This window comes from Ammodytes marinus (assembly GCF_949987685.1).
Source record: "Ammodytes marinus genome assembly, chromosome: 20".
Taxonomy (NCBI): domain Eukaryota; kingdom Metazoa; phylum Chordata; class Actinopteri; order Uranoscopiformes; family Ammodytidae; genus Ammodytes; species Ammodytes marinus.
Window position 1 is genome coordinate 4,422,528 of NC_137224.1, and position 12,616 is coordinate 4,435,143.

Here is a 12,616-nt window from a genome sequence, read left to right on the forward strand (position 1 = left end):
GAATGGCACTTTTTCAGTATGGCAATAACATATTGTAGAAATGTAGTCAACAGGAGATGATAAATCATTTTTATTTGTACATAAAAAGTTCCAGCGCAAAATACCAACAAATAGTGACATGAATTCATGCACAATGGAATATTCACAGTCCGATTTTTTTAAGCTTAGGTGATCAGAAAGGCTCTCTGTTGTGTTGTAAAGATGTCGGCACTGATTACTGTTTGCGGCTGCCACAGCTGCCTGAACCAGCTGACTCGGTGTGATCAAGTTTAAGAGCTGACAGGTTCACTTTGGCCCTTTACAGCCGAGGAAGACGTAGGCTAACTGTGACAGAGCATGACAGGCAGCTATGACCGCAGTGCCTGACATATATACAGCCCCGGAAAAAAATTAAGAGACCGGTCTGGATTTTTCTTAAATCTTTATCTCTATATTACTTATTGAAAATGCTCTAAATGACAATATTTTTATTGTGAATTTGGTAGAAATGTTGTCAGTAGTTTATATTATAAAATCAAAATGTTTATTCTACTCCAACATATGCATCTAAAGAGTAAAACAAGAGACACTGAACATTTGGAGTGGTTTCTTCATTTTTTCAATAATGGCCCCTTAGTGTGTGTGCAGATTGTAAAACAGCTCAATATGCAATGAGTATGAAAGAATCTCATGTGACACGTTACTTGTTCATTCAATCCTCACACAACCAGTATACTGTGTGTGCCCTGTAAAAAAAAATCCCCTTTGTTCAGAACTCGTTTACAGAGGCTAGGCCGTGTATTAACACCAGATTTTTTCAGTGCACAGACAGTACGAACAGGTAGTGCATGAGGAGATATTCAATGATTTTGACAAAAGGTGATTTTGACAGCAAGTGTTCTCAAGAGTCCACTTTTAAGTGGGTGTTTTTTCAAATCAAGTCTGATTAAAATTTTGCTTGAGCTCAGATTCCAGCTTTGAGTCACATGAAGTCGACTTATTTTAAGCGTTTGTCGTCATCACAAGTTTGTCATCAATCATATTAGTGGACGATTTCATAAGAGAATTTGATTAAAGTTATTGTGTAGACCCGGCTGCTTTGCTGTATTTTGATCTGCTCTGTCCTACGGGTATCTTGTGATCTCTCTGTGGCTCTCTGAGTTAAATCCAGAGTTCATTATATTCGTTCCAGTCACACACACTTTGCCTCTCATCAGATGTCTTTGCACTCAGTTAACGGCCTATGTAACAACCCCCACCACCCCCCCCCCCATTCCACACACACACACACACACACACACACACACACACACACACACACACACACACACACACACACAAACCCCTTACAGCATTTCAGAGCTGCCTTTCCCATGCAGGGTTATTCGATCACATCGGGGTGAGGGCACACTCTCGCTCGTCTCCCGTTTAACTTCGACGCCTCAAAGGTCAACTGAGCAGTGTCACGGGGGTCAACAAGGTTCTTTAAACGCACCGTCAAGTGGTGCCATCGTTTATTAATTACTGTGATTAGTGTTGGATTAGCCTGAGAAATCCCCCTGAAAGTCATAGGCCTACATGTTGTTTTTTGTTGCCATATATAAGCAGAATTGCACCTCGCATTTTAAATGGCCGCCGTTAAGCAACTGTTGAATAATTCTTAGAAATTTCCGTTGGCACAATCGTCCAAGTGTAATTAGCGACAAGCTGCATTGACACAGTAATTATAAATGAGGTGGATAAGGCATGTGGCGTGTAAGGACAAGTTAGCAGTTACTATAATCGCTCAACATGTCAACTTGAAAGGCAGGAGGATTACTTTTTAAAGAAGAGGCATTCAAAGACAATGCTCAAAGTGCACAGCAGTTCATAACAGAGGTTTGAGGGAGCCACCAAAAACAAACAGTAGGCAGGTTAAGAGATGTGAAGAACAAGAAGGTAAACATACCACTTATGTAAGGTCTCTCTGCCCGCCCCGCCCATTTTAAATTAAATCAATCTTAAGCCTCTCAAACAAGGTGATGAGGCAATACGTCCTGAGAACTCTCAAACACTTTCAAAGGGGGGAAAAACATGAGAAAAAAAATGACCAAAAAGCTATTTTAGGCTATATCTTCCCTATTTTTAAATAGCTGGTCCACCAGACAACATTGACAAGCTGATTATCCAATTGCAAAATGTACTCCAAAAGTGCACTTAAGTCTGCAAATAAAAATAAATAAAGGAAAAATACGATACTTAAAAATTATGACTTTTAGCTGTGATAGGTCCGACTGTAAAATATATTTCATATCTAGGAAAAAAATATCAACATCAGATGGAAAAGGACCTGCACTGGCACAGGCCACTATTCCCCTAGTGACATACACGCGAGTTAAGAGTGTAATCTACTTGGTATGGTGCAGGTAATTAGATCGGCGCCAGCAGTGAGGTCAGGTAGTTGGATAGAGTGAGAGCAGCAGCAGTCAAGAGGCGGGTTTTGAATCCTAAATCCTTATGAGATTAATGGCTCACCTCTCTCTGCCCCCTCTGTCTATATACTGCCCATGTTAAATTTTCCTTGGAAGGAGCACACTGCCACCTCAGTTCTCCACCTGCGAATGTCTAAATGCAACACTGTGTGCCAGTGTGAGCGCCTGCTTAGTGTTTACGCCAAGGTGCATGTCACTCAGTCAGTCAAGAAGACATAGGTATGTCTGGTATACCTACGTCTGGTATGTAGGCCTATAGTGTATGAGGTGGGGGGGTCAGACAGACTCTCTCTCCCTTTGACCTCAATCCCGGAGGTTTGGCCAGCCGGTCGTCATGGTCACCGCCGTTGATTGACAGGCAGGTTTGTGTAATGCTGGAGACGTGCAGGTTCTCTCCTATACTCTGTCATCAATAGGAGAGTGTCTGTGGGCTTTGTCTACAGGCCTCCTCACTGTCAGCTTATGGGACGTGGGAGTTTTGGCCTGTCAAGTGCACATTCAATAATAGGTCAAAAATAATTGAGGAGAAGAAGAGGTTAGCCCTATCAATGGGTCACTAACGGGTTCAAAATCTGATAGGTATGCCAGATAAATATGATTATTTCTGGAAAGACTCAATGAAGTTCTGACTTCTACTTTCACTTATGAACATAGTCTTCACCTTTAGCTCGTAAAAACTTTTACAAATTTTTCTTGAATTTCTCAACAAAAAAATTGCAGTTATATCAAATTTTTCTTAATGTCACTTAATGTTAATGTATTAATCAGCAATAGAAGATCGTCCCCTGACCACTAATATTTACTTGTAATGTCTGCTTAGAGCTTCTGCACCCAGCTGTTTTGAGGGAAATTTACGAGTCTACTTTCTATATTCTTTTAATAAAACTAAACCTTTGTGTGACTTGTTTATAAAGATTGACATCTCCAGTAGGACAGAACAGACTTTGGGGACAGGATGTAGACTCTCTTGAGACACGGACTTACACATAATTAGTTTTGATGTTTTTTCTTGGGATTCGTTGACATTAAAAAGAATAAAGAAAAACACCAGCCTTATCATTTGAATAAATGATCAAAACCTAAATAACATAATTATAACAGTAATTTTTAAGTCAATTTAATCATTTCAACTATTCATAACTTAAAACTTCATTGAAACTCCTTCTATAACCTTTAACACATATCCCTGCAGGCAATAAAAGGGGAATGATGACTGCATCCATTTTATCACTTGCCCTACTTTTTTTTTCACTTTCTCTGTACTTAGTTAAGATTCCGACATATACCGCAGCCTGTCCCCACTGACTAACAAGATGATACTCAAATCCTGGAAAGACTTTCTCTAGTATATCTCCTTCAGTGTAACATCAGGACACATGTATTAACCGCTCATTGCCGTCCTAAGCCTAAGTAAGGCCGCAACCACCTGGTTTGGGTGCAAATGGCTGGCTGACATGTCGTGTTCATGTCTGGTTGTCATAATAAGGGCGCTGACAGGGACTTCTTAATACCAGTGGCTCCTCTACCATCAACACACATGCTTATGTAACTCCACATAAGTGGCACCGGGCCCAAATATTTCCAACCCCCCCTAGGCCATTGCGGACCCCCGACTACACACACACACACACACACACACACACACACACACACACACACACACACACACACACACACACACACACACACACACACACACGCACACACCTCTCAGTAGCTAAGAATAAAACATCCAGCTGGAAGAGACCACTGTATAGGAAAAACTTTAAGCGGAGGGCTCATTTGCACACCTTTGATTGTAGCTTTTGCTTTTTATTGGTGTACTCACTTGACTCATTTTCCCGAGTGGAGATTTTATTGGTTTTGTGGCTCCCCAGTCCCCAACCCCCCTGATTGCTCTCCCCGGTGTTATGCAATGTTATTTGGCCTGGTTTATCCAGAGGAGGGAGTGGGAAGAGAGAGAGAGAGAGGGTGGGGGTAGATAGATGTAGTCAAAAAGTTTGATAGAAGCCTTGCACAGCTGTCAGAAGAGGTCTGCAGGAAATGCTAGAGGGTTTTTGACTCAAGATAGAAATCATTAAAGCTACAGTGCGTAACTTTTTCCATATAAATGAATGACGGTTACATTCAAGACATCGCCAAACGAGTTGTCACAAAGTTGATTACCCCTATCAGATTCACAAAACCAAACTCCGTGTTGTTGTTATTACTCAGAATTCATCATGGGGGCAACAGAAGTTACCCACTATAGCTTTAAATCTTCTTGATACACACTATTTAATAGGGAAACAAATCCTATTTCTTTTTACTTTTCTTTCGAAGAATTGATGGCCGTCACTATGTTAAAACAGTCTCAATCAAACTGAAGCATTGGTTTTAATGTTTCCGCATAAGTAACAGATGAGGTGCGTGTGGTGATGACTGGGGTGGAGGCATTGCTACGGTGCCCTGAAATTACTAATATAAAACAATGCAATCAGATGACAACATCGCAATGCAAAAACATCTTTGTTCTGTCCATCTGTGCTTCATTTTCCGCTCCATTCAACACCTCCTTTATTTGACATTTTTAAATCAACAATTTCTCTTTTGTTTTTTGGGGATTTGAATTGAAATCTGGGCCTTGGGTCTCTCTCAAGGCTGAGTCACATGAATCCCCCCCCCCTCCCTTTTTTTTCACCAGCTCACAAATTTTTACGAAGAAAAGTGTTTTTTTCCGAGTTGCCACAGCAGGATTTAAGTTTTTCCAGGAGCTGCTCACAACTTTGCCAAACGTCGGCATTTAACGTTTTTTAGTATTTTGCAATCCTGCCACGATAGCTGTAGCCCGAGCTCTTGTAAAGCCTGTGGTTTTTTGGAAGTGTCAAGTGTCTCTGCAAGCGAGTCGGCCGCGTGCCTTCAGCTAATGCATGCTATGCTGAGTCCACAGGAGACAGGCCTTCTCTACGCAGGGGTCTGATGTTATCGCGCTTAGATAAATAAATATACACATACACTTCAAACCCGTAAACCCACTTATTCACATTCCCTGGCACTTGCACACACACTACACACACACACACACACACACACACACACACACACACACACACACACACACACACACACACACACACACACACACACACACACACACATTCACACTTGTGTCATGTTGCGTTTGTGTGATACAGTGGAAAGTGTAGTGGAAATAAAAAACCTCAATGGCTAAGGTCCTTAAACCTCACTCAAATGAGTGTCTGAAGCACAAATTAGATCACAGTTGAACGGAGTACTGTATTCAGAAGATGCATGGACATCTGTGTGATCTAATAGCCCTTTTGGAGGAGGTGCTTTTTTTTTGCAAACTATGAGGTCTTACACATAGGGAATACACTGTAGCCCGTGTTCATATCAACTGATCACTATCCAACTAAAAGTTAAGTTAAGTCATTATATTTGTCAATTCACAAAAGGCTTCATTGAAATTTGACTTTTTTTGCATATCCCTCTCGAGACACCACACTCCAAAAAGCAAAAGCATTTGGTCAGAAAAGTCGCCCTCTGTGTGCGTCATGTTTGAGCCATTGATGTAAAATGACAGTTTGACAGTTGACTGACACAGGTAAAATAAATAAATAAAAAGGAGTCTTGCATTACGTGTCTTGAGACAGCACAGGTCTTCAGACAGTCTACCTCCTGTGTTGATGCTATCGCTTAGCATTAGCACCACCAGCTTCTCCCCACTGACTCACTAAGAGGACAGGCATAGAGGAAGGGGAGAGAGAGAGTAGTGGTCGAGGTTGACTGTATAAGCATAAACATATGCAGAGCGTTTTTCCCAGAAATCCACCTCAATGTAGGATTCATGTAGTCCCAGAGTCTCCGAGGAGTTTTTCCACACACCACCCACCGCAGGCAGAGTTACTCCGGCTAAATTGGGCCATTCATCCAGGAGGAGGAAGCACAAAAATGTCTTTGTCCAATCCGGTTTGATTGCTGTGTTTTGGGGTATAGCCTTTAACATGGATTCTTGGAAAACCTCCTTTTCCCCAAAATGTCTAAACTTAACTCAGAGCTCCCCCCCCCCCCTGATTGGAAACCTAAATGGGATTACGTAATCATACTGTATAAGGGGTTGCCCATGATGGATGAGCCTGTGGTTTAGGGGGTCCCACGGCAAGCTCATTAGCTTAAACTAAGAGTGATTTGTCAAATTGGCCCCGTGGATGGCTGTGTTTACCGCTAGCTACCTGCTTACGTAACCATATACACACAGCCCTGATCATACCAGAGCTGTGCAGCCTCAACCGTCAACACGACCGCATTTTTTTAATGGTTGACAAAACAATCGAACCTCAAGGCCCATTTGGTCATAGCTGTGGAACTTAATCATATCACGCGACCTTTGGGAATTTTCAAGTTGTCATTCAATAGGAGATGTGTTTGTGTTTTTAAGATAACTACTCATCCGTATTGGCTTGAATGTTAAGCTTCAAAGTTTAATACTGACCTTGAAAAACAAAACCATCCCACCATTTATTAGCCCTTAGACCACTGTTGTGAAGAGGATTTTGGAGTATACCAATTATGTCTTTGTGCATTATTCCTGTTGCTGATAAACCTATTATTTAGTACTAAGAAACTGGGATACTTCGGCACGTAAAGTTTAAAGCATGTAGCAATAAGTTGTTACATTATGTGCAAAAAGTTATTATGTTCTAGGTTCGCATTATCAGCTTTTATTACTTTTGAAAAATGAAAAATGATCACATTATTGAAAATAATTATGTTTTGGCCCTTTACGTTGTTAAATGCTGCAAAGTGCAGATGCATCCTCAATTCAAAGTATAATTTTATAGTCAGTAAAACCAAAAATATAATGCTAAACAATATGATGGAATAAAGTCAAAAGTCTGACACTTTTATTACTGTTGATAAAGTCAGCAGAGTTGTGAATTTCCAGACCTCAAAGGGTATGTATACATCTTTAGTCTGTTTATTGTTTTGCAATTGATAGGGGTCTGGTGTTGTTTCTTTTGATATCCCCTATTTGAGGAACAACCGAGCCAATAAGAGCTTAGAGGCGGGACTATGAACCAATGGGGAAATTCCTGAGCCACAAATGAACCACATCAAAACATGACAGTGACAGAAAATTGACGATAAGTCGCTGTAAAATAAATCAAGTTATAGAAATCACAACTCTTAAATCTGTCCATACTTACCAGTAAAATACTACTTCTACCCAACAATTTCAGCTTCTGTGCCTTATGGAAAAGGACGGTGGATATGCCAGTCCGCTACTGATTGTTTATGGCAAACTAAACAAAATATCCTTCCTGCCAAGCAGACATTTGGCAGGACAGAGACACATGTGAGGCCGGATAAATGAAGTGAAACAAAATAAAATAGCAATTCAGTCAAATGATCTCATGAGCTCATTGCACACCCCCAGGGATCAACAAAAGTCTTTCTATTTTATTTTTTCCAGACAGAAACCAAAACTGGGTCCATCCTCAAACTGCTTAGATAATCTAAACGAGACAGAAATGAGACACTGATAAAGATATGGAATAATACAAAGACACACCTGCACGCAAACAATCTGACACCCTGATAATATTATATTCATATTCACAGGGAGCTCAATAACCTGGTTTATAATGTTTCATTTACAATAAATACCCTTAAGGAGTCAGGAGCCATTTGACAACAAGCGCTTTCTAGAATCACTGACTTTAATAGGATCCAAACCAGGATTCTACCGTGCATGGAAACATATTATTAATCATTTTTCAACAGTGTTATGTGCCGGATTGTGTTGGTTTTATTCAGTTATTTGTTTATCCCTTCCCCTAGACACACACACACACACACACACACACACACACACACACACACACACACACACATATAATAAACAGTGTGTGATATTTTGTTTCCTCTCTTCACAGACCCGTAAGCTGACCAAGGCAGAGAGGCAGCGTTTCAGTGAGGAGGTGGACATGCTGAAGGGCCTGCAGCATCCCAACATCGTGCGTTTCCATGACTCCTGGAAGGCGCTGGCCAAGGGACAGAAGTGCATCATCCTGGTGACTGAACTCATGACCTCAGGCACGCTCAAAACGTGAGTCTCCTCTCAAACAAAGATTCAAATCTACCCCACCCGTTAAAGGCACAAAATGCAACATTTTCATGAGAGTCCCCCCCCTCTGGCTGTATTTTACACAGGAAGCAATTAGTTTGTTTGTGTTTTGTAAACAGAAGATTCAGACATAGCTCCTCATCGGTAGGCTACTTTGTGCAGATTGGAAATCTTTATTTAATTTTTACAACATATTAGTGTCCAACGTCCAGGACAGCTTTTGGATCAAGCCTTTTTTTTCTTTTATAAATAAAAAAAACACCATCTACAGGTCTTACAGATGCATTTTCAGCATGTTCTTAAGACAAAATGTATCATAAATCTGGCAATTAACAACATATGAACAAATACGTATTTAATAACCTTCTGAATAGTGTTTAGAATGATCTGGAAAATCTAGTTGACGTAAGTACTTTTAGAAATTGAAGGTGTTACATTTCTCAAATGGCGGATATCCCTTTTTCCAAATAAAACTCTTCTTGTCTTCATAGCAAAGAGGATATTTGTGTCATGTTTGAAAGCTTGTCCTTTCGTTTCAATGATTTAGTAAGAGGTGCAGACTACGGTCCAGAGAATAGCTCCACTTTGAGTACAATTTTCTGGGAGAGAATTCAAGAAACTTGCACACTCTTTCAAACTTCCTCTCTGGCTGTCTAAATAAGAGATGAGTTACATTTGGTGGCACTTCTTCCCATTGTTTTGACATGTTTGGATCTGGCCTGTTTATTCCTTATCCTCCATTTTGTGTCAGGTACCTGAAGAGGTTCAAGGAGATGAAGCTGAAGCTGCTGCAGCGCTGGAGCATCCAGATCCTCAAAGGTCTTCACTTCCTGCACACGCGCTCTCCGCCAATCATCCACCGAGACCTCAAGTGTGACAACATCTTCATCACCGGCCCCATCGGCTCCGTCAAGATCGGAGACCTGGGGCTGGCCACGCTCAAAAGTGCCTCATTCGCTAAAAGTGTCATTGGTAAGACAAACTTTTTTGTACGTACTGTAATCAATGATAACTTTATTTGTATCGCACCTTTTTCTTAACTCACTTTTTTATTTGACACATTCAGACAACGATACATACAAATGACAAGAAATAGATGCATTCACAACAAGTACACTTTGTTCAATTCAATTTTGTATCGCACGTTTAAAAACAATAGTTGACAAGGTGCTTTGACAGAGGACATAAAAGCACATACAATATATTTACTGTATATACAGTCATATGAAAAAGTTTGGGAACCCCTCTCAGCCGGCATTATAATTGACTCTGCTTTCACAAAAAAAAATATAAAAGTGGTATGTCTTTAATTTACTAGGAACAGCTAAGTACTGGGATGTTTTCCAAACAAAGATTTTTTGAAAAGCAGTATTTGGTTGTATGAAATAAAATAAAATGTGAACAACTGGCTGTGCAAAAATATAGGAACCCTTGTGGTTTTGTTGATTTTAATGCCTGTAACAGCATGTAAAACTGATGACTTTAAACACAAAGTTGGTTGGATTATGTTGTTAAGCCTTGAACCTCATAGAAATGTCTGTTTAAACAGACCTTTATATGAGGTTCAAGGCTTAACAACATAATCCAACCAATTTTGTGTTTAAAGTCCTCAGTTTTACATGCTGTTACATGCATTAAAATCAGCAAGACCACAGGGGTTCCCATATTTTTGCACAGCCAGTTTTTCACATTTTATTTAATTTCATAAAACTAAATACTGCTTTTCAAAAAATCTTTGTTTGGAAAACATCCCAGTACTTAGCTGTTCCTGGTAAATTAAAGACATACCACTTTTATCTTTTTTGTGTGAAAGCAGAGTCAATTATAATGCCGGCTGAGAGGGGTTCCCAAACTTTTTCATATGACTGTACCTACATCAAATCAATTGTCAAACCCATATATACACATCATTGTAATAGTGAAAAAGGGGAAGATGGAGCGGCTTTAAATAAAAAATAAATATTAACTTAATATTACATTAACAGGTGCTAGGGCCAAAATACAATGAGAAAGCAGATTCAAAGCATCACATAAAAGCAAGTGTATAAAAATGTGCTTTAGGAAGTGATTTAGAAGGTCAAGCCTTATCTCCACCTAAATGACACTAATCTTGAAAAGTAGAGGAACTTCCATGAACTTAAGCCTTTGTTTGAGCTCTCGTGCTTAAGGCTCTTTGTCTTTCTCCTGCTCTGATCCTTCCTTCTCCTCTCCTCTCCTCTGCACACCACAAGCAACTACACTATACAGCATACGCCTGTGTGTAAATTCTTGCCTGCGGTTTTAAAAAAAACGTCATCGTTACTCGTATGGCTTTGAACTTCAGTGGGAACCTGTCATTTCCATCAATTACATGGGAGTGTCCGCCATCAGACCCATTATAAAGGGCTTGCTCATACTTGATTCTTTGTGTTAAAAATTACACTAGACTTGATTTAGTGGAGATTAATTCACCAGATCTGAATTGAACACTGTGTTTAATTATTTCATAATGACGAAATATCTTTGGCTCATTGATAGTGGTTTTCTGTTGTCCCTTTTCACTAGGGAACCATTTAAAATGTTCATTTTAATTGAGTTGATCCTGTTCAACCGTTTAAAAGTCATCTCTGGAACCGACAAACCCGAGGAGAATGTTTACAAAGGTTTACAGAGGAGTGTAGCATCTTTCCACTCATTGTTTTGGTTTTTATAGCCAAATACATTGCTGTGTCGGTTCACTCTCACGGCTCTCATCAGCGTTGTTTCCAGCAGCATCAGCCAGATTTTTCTACTGAAAAAAAGCCCTAACAAACAACGTGTACACAAACGTCCAAGCAAGGAACAAAAAGCATACAAACAAACTTAGCAACTAGCTGTTCAACATAGCGAAGCATTTTAGCTACTTACCAAAACAGAGCAAATTTTGGAGTACATTCATCAAGTTGCCAGGAACACAACTCTATATACATGCTTAAGTTGCTCCATGTCCACTGTGTTGTGCAATTAAGCTTGTGTTTGCCATGTCAAGTTTATAAGATGATAATAAAATGTGGCAGCGTAGTGTTTACAGCTTGAATTGCTGTCAACGTGTCAATCAATCAAGGTTTAGTTTAATACTCTGCCATGCATTTTACACTGTGCCAAGATAACTTTTTTTACAATGAGACATTAAAAAGACAAGATTCTTTTCTATAAATATATCTCGATTATAAGTATATATCTCTTAGTGGTCTGAGTCTAGTGTCCCATGGGTGGTGAGTTGTTGCTGAAAACCTAATATTTCTTCAGGATCCATAAAGATTGGACTTAACAGGACTTTTGATGGTCCTCCAATGGTTCAGTAGTAATAGGCAAAGCAAGGCAAGTTTATTTTTAGAGCAACAACTTTTTTTCAAAGTTCAATTCAAATTCAATTCAAAGTGCTTGACAGGGGCGTAAGAATTTCGGGCAGACAAATTTCTAAAAAAAAAAAAAAAAAAGGGGAGAAAAAGAAGAAGAAAAAAATCCATATAAATTACATTAAAAAGGAGCAAATGGATAGATGGCAACCGGAATAATAGAAATATTATTAGACTAACTGTTGACCTAACCCTCTGCCCTATAACCCCTGAACACAGGAACCCCAGAGTTCATGGCCCCCGAGATGTACGAGGAGAAGTACGACGAGGCGGTGGACGTCTACGCCTTTGGGATGTGCATCCTGGAGATGGCCACCTCCGAGTACCCCTACTCTGAGTGCCAAAACGCAGCGCAGATCTACCGCAAAGTCACCAGCGTGAGTACAGGGAAGGGGATGAGGGAACTGTATTTAATGTATTTGTCCTGGTGTGTGTGTGTGTGTGTGTGTGTGTGTGTGTGTGTGTGTGTGTGTGTGTGTGTGTGTGTGTGTGTGTGTGTGTGTGTGCGTGTGTGCGTGTGGATGCTTCCCGCCATGTGACCACTGGAATTAAACCTAAAGAGGAACCAGGATGTCTCGTGTGTGCTGCTGGTTATCCTGAATCCTTGGAAATAAGTGGGGGACCACCATAAGCTGTATATAGAAGAGGGCCCACATGGAATG

The 12,616-nt window shown here is 40.2% G+C and overlaps 1 protein-coding gene across 1 annotated transcript in view; it reads left to right on the top strand.

Annotated features, from left to right (window-relative positions):
* The window catches only part of wnk4a (WNK lysine deficient protein kinase 4a), a 56,140-nt gene that overhangs the window by 15,745 nt on the left and 27,779 nt on the right, over positions 1-12,616 (top strand). Inside the window, 3 exon segments of the mRNA XM_080048884.1 lie at positions 8,387-8,559; positions 9,329-9,549; positions 12,174-12,331. Coding sequence (XP_079905010.1) covers positions 8,387-8,559; positions 9,329-9,549; positions 12,174-12,331 — 552 coding nt within the window.